Raw genomic sequence first — 4,878 nt, forward strand, 5'->3', positions numbered from 1 at the left:
CTTAATATCCAAAATGTAAAAAACATAACATATAATAATATATTGTTCAAAAGAAAAAGCTAGCTATCTAACCTAACTAATTGTCCCCTAAACCTAAGTCAATGTCCTTATCATTGTTAGGGTGTTGTGGTGGATTTTCACCCGAGATTGGAGAATTGAGGCACAAGAGAAATTATAGGTTCTAAGTAGCTATAAATTTTGCATGTGGAAGATGTTGTTCCTCTTTGTCATGATGGCTTGATTAAAATGTTGAACCATTGACTGAAAAGCCTCAAGTGTTACAGCTACAGGGCCGACTATGGATGACGTAAATCTTGATGTCGATGATTGGGAGGAGGCCCTGGTGGCAATAGAAATAGTGTCCTTCAACTTGCGTCAAACACCTCGGTTGTGGCCACGAAGTTGACCAAGTACATTTGTGTTGACTTGCAGGACTAAGGCTTCAAGTGAAATTTTTTTTATCACTCTATGATAATAATATATCATACATATATTTGGTAAAATAATGTTGCATAAAAGATGCTTACCAATCGGTTAAGCTGGTGCTCATTCGTAGTACCACCATGTTCTGCATGGCTCTCAATTCTGCACGTGATAAAATATAGTTAATAAGAATACATAGCACATAGGAATATTAACTATTTGTCAGTTATGTCAGAAAACTTAAAAAATTAGGCATACCCTTTAGAAAACCACTCATTAAACTGTTCGTGACTATCAAATAAGGTTGGCATAATGAAATGTAGTAAGGCCCACAACTCTGCCATATTATTTTGGATTGGAGTGCCAGTAAGCAGAAGCCTATTTCGGCAATTAAAACTAAGCAGTGTCTTCCATCTTATACTGTCCAATCACAAGAAAGACAACAAAAAAGTATGAGTACAGAGAATTAAAAATAGAAAACAACCATCTAGAAAGTAAAGGGATTCAAGAAGATAGATATACTATATAGCTTTTAAACCAAATAAAGATAAGAAACAAGCACCTCAGCAACATGACCACTAACGTACAGTTCACAAGAATAACTTCTTTAATTAAACCTTCTTCCAAATCAATAAAATGTTTATTGTTAATCTGTAACTAAGCACATCAATTTACAATAAAATCAAGCTTAAGACTATCAGATAAGGAGAAAACAATCGACACCATTGAAATAAAAAAATTTCTTTTTTTCTAAAGGCTGCGCATCTATCTTGCTTGGCTGCAATTATGACGATTAAATGTTAGCACAAACTACAAAGTACACTGACACGAATGATTTGAATCAAACCTGTTTGAACTTTTAATTGCTTGGGCTTCATCCAACACCATATATTGCCATTTCACCTGCCGGAAGTACTTCTCATCAGAAACAAGTAGTTGATAGCTAGTGATAAGAATGTGAAACCCAACATCCCTGGAAGAGAAGGAAAAAGTAATTACATTGAAAAATATCTCAGCCCTTGACTAGAAATTAAAATGCAAATAGGACACAAGAAGACAAATGAAAGCCAAAATGCTTCTTTTACCAAATCACCAATGATCTTAGAAAATACAACAGAACTAAAGATGCTTACCTGCGGTATAGGGTCTTCGGGTTGATTTTTTTCCTCAGAACTGTACGGTCCTGAAGCCCACCCCAATATGGAAGAGTTTTCAAGTCAGGGCAAAAGCGGGTAATTTCATCTGCCCAGTTGTTCAATACAGATGCAGGAGCAACAACAAGAAAAGGTCCCCATATATTTTTATCCTGAATTAAAAATAGAAATTTAAAAAATTAAAGTTAGAATCCCAAGTTACACCAAAGAAAAGCCAGACACTAAGCTAAGTAATTACTTCCGCTAGATGAGCCAAAAATGCCATAGCCTGAATGGTTTTTCCAAGGCCCATCTCATCAGGAAGAATGCCATTCAAGCCCTACAAATGACAAAACTTCCCAAATAAACAGTCGGAAAAAGAAGAAAAATAAAAAACAGAAAGGAGAAATTATATGTATAATTTAAATATGTGTTGCATTTATCAACCTGCTCATAACAATTGACCAGCCACTGAAGACCTTTCAGCTGATATTCTTCAAGGGTGCCTCTAAACAACAGTGGTGTTTGAACAGTTGATGTCACTGGCATGGTGGAACTGCAAAATTAGAAACATAAATTATATCAAATTGAGAAAAACACTTTACCCCACTAATCTGTTCTAAACAAGAATAGAAATCTGAGAAAAACAGATCAAAACAAAACTTACGGATGGAGTAGATCTATGTTACTAGCTCTTGCAACCTCCTGTGGAGCCTCAGGTTCACTAGTTTGCCGCAGCTTCATACATTCGTTATCAAATGCACTTGTCAGTTTTTTCTGCTTAGAAATTGCATCCTGCGCAGCTTTCAAGCCCTAAATCAACTTTTTCCAACCATATTTGTAATGAAGTGAGACCGGAAAAAAAACACAATAAATTATGAGCACAACAGAGTGATCGAAGCATAAAAATACCCCATAAATACAAAAATGGATATTAAAAGAAAAGCTTACTGTAATTGAGAGAGGGACACAAATTGGAGAAACCCTGAGTGAGAGAAAGAGAAAGGCAGTCAAGAAACCCTGGGCGACGAAGAATGATCGAACTGAAGTCTGATGGAGCTAGCTGGTCTCCGATGTCATCGTTCACCTCTGGTGTCGTGTGAGGGCTTGGGTCCGTTGTAACGCCCTGGTTACCCCAGAACAGTTACGGTGAACGGTGCACCGGAAATTTGACTCGCTACCCGAGTCCTTTGGTCAAAAACGTGCTCTAAGTGTAATTAACAGGTTAAGGTATAAAACCAATAAAAAGGAAATGGAGATTTTCATTACGAACTGCTCTGCAAAGCTAAACAAAATGTTTACAAGTTGTTCTCAGTACAAAATGGTCACTACTGTTTCAAATTTACAATCCCGCCGACCTAAGCGGCAAAAATAGGGTAAACCCCCTAGTTCCTCTGAGAACTCCTTGGCCGTGGTGGTCAAGCGGCCGCATATGTACACATCACCACATCAGCTCTCCACTCAAGGCTAGGTGAGCTTTTCTTTCCCTTTACCTGCACCACATAGCACCCATGAGCCAAAGCCCAGCAAGAAACCATAACACTTTACATGAACATTATCAAATGATTATCATTATAATCACACTGAGCATAAAGCTTTCAAACAAATGAGTGAACATCACATGAGATCCTGATAATCCATACTGAGTGACTGACAAGCAAGTCACTAATTCAAATGGGGGAGTGGCTGCTAGGTAAGCCACTAGCCTTCAACAAGTTCTGGTAAACCATACTGAGTGACTATCAAGCATGTCACTGTTTCAAATGGGAGAGTGGCTGCTAGGTAAGCCACTAGCCTCCAAGCGCTTATTTCATTCATCGACCCTCGGGGTCGGTCTGGCATTAATGCTCTTTGAGTCATTCAATGCTGATAGTCGATTAGATCTAATCTTTGTTGGCTTGCGTTAACACGCTAAGGCCGTCTTGACTAATGAGTTAGCTCAATGTGACCAGTGCCCAGTACCACTGCCGAACCTGACTAATAAGTCACAGCTTCACAGTTGATACTAGCACCTTTGCCAAATCTGACTAATGAGTCAGTACCATGCACAAGTGAGCAACATATGCTAAGCATTCTATATTCAATCCATGTCCATATATACACAACCAACATGCCTCACGAGTATCCATGCATGTCACACTTGGGGTGCAGTTTTCTTACCTCTGGTTCAAGCTAGAATGAATAAAAGAACAACCCTGAGAACGATCAACCTTCTGGTCCTTTAGTGGTTACCTGGTCATAACCAATTATGGGATTCCATCAATAAAATGAATAATAAAATGTTCCCAAACCAAAACCTAACCTTCGAGACATCAAACACTACTCAACCGGGTAGTAGGTTCAACCCCGAGGCCTTAGGCTTGCATCCCCGAGCCAAAAAGCCATTTCTGGCCAAAAAGCCACTAAGGGCCGCGGGCCTCCTTGGCCATGTTGCGGCCCGCCCCTCAAACAGAGGCGCCCAAACTCAGCATCCCCCAAGGGCCGCGGCTCCCCCTGACCATGTCGCGGCGCAACCTCCAGTTCAGCCAAAACCCCTGTTTTTCTTCCCTTGCGTTTTCTCTTGGAACCAACCCTTCAAACCCAGTTTAAACACCACCCAAACCTCCAATAAAATCCCTAAACTTGTTCTATATCACACCCTTAGCAAACCCAAGACAAACCCCAATTAAAACTTCCATCAATTCCAGCAAACCTCCATAAAAACACAAGCTGAAATCTAACACTAAAACAGGGTATAACCAGAAAGTACTAACTAAAACTCACCTTAAACCCAAGTTTGAACCTCCTTCAATGATTGAACTATGTCCACCAACTCAGCCCTTGGATTTCCTAGCTTAATTCACACTTTGAGCACAAGAACACCAAAGAAGAAAGTGGAGGAAATGAACGTACGGGAAGGAAGAAGAATGCCCTGTTTTTGTTCTGTTTCTACAGCTATCTAAAACCATATATATCCAAACCCCAAATGACCAAAATACCCTTAAGTCATCAAAAGCCTCTAAAACCATTTCAAGGGTAAAATCGGTACTTTCCACTTATCCCGTTAATCGTAATTAACGCTTCCCAATTCCCGCTAATCTCAATATTCTCAAACACCAATAATTCACATCCCGTTACCCTTTAATGCCCGGTAACACTCTAATCATTAAAACACCCCGAGACTCACCCCGAGCCCCGAGCTTAAGCCTGTTATGACCAAACCGATATTTAACACACCATGATCGTCTCATGCCAAATGGCTCGAACAAACCCACATCATAATGTGGTCTCAAAATATATCACCAACATGCATACAAATAAACAATTTACCCTCATCGGGCCA

General features: G+C 39.7%; 1 protein-coding gene across 2 annotated transcripts; it reads right to left on the bottom strand.

Annotated features, from left to right (window-relative positions):
- Positions 1-1,445: 1,445 nt before the first annotated feature.
- On the bottom strand, positions 1,446-2,295 carry LOC133801725 (chromatin-remodeling ATPase INO80-like). 2 transcript variants are annotated; one of them, XR_009876924.1, is made up of 3 exons: positions 2,224-2,295; positions 1,816-2,112; positions 1,446-1,729 (listed from the first exon to the last, which is right to left on the bottom strand). XR_009876924.1 is itself a non-coding variant. In XM_062239986.1 (2 exons), the coding sequence occupies exons 1-2, from the start codon at positions 1,867-1,869 to the stop codon at positions 1,553-1,555; spliced, it is 231 nt and encodes a 76-aa protein (XP_062095970.1). In that variant the 5' UTR covers positions 1,870-2,253; the 3' UTR covers positions 1,461-1,552. The 2 variants fall into 2 exon arrangements, 1 of the variants encoding a protein (XP_062095970.1); XM_062239986.1 differs by having other exon boundaries at positions 1,461-1,729; positions 1,816-2,253.
- Positions 2,296-4,878: the final 2,583 nt, after the last annotated feature.

The sequence above is a fragment of the Humulus lupulus genome, chromosome 9 (assembly GCF_963169125.1).
Source record: "Humulus lupulus chromosome 9, drHumLupu1.1, whole genome shotgun sequence".
Lineage (NCBI taxonomy): Eukaryota > Viridiplantae > Streptophyta > Magnoliopsida > Rosales > Cannabaceae > Humulus > Humulus lupulus.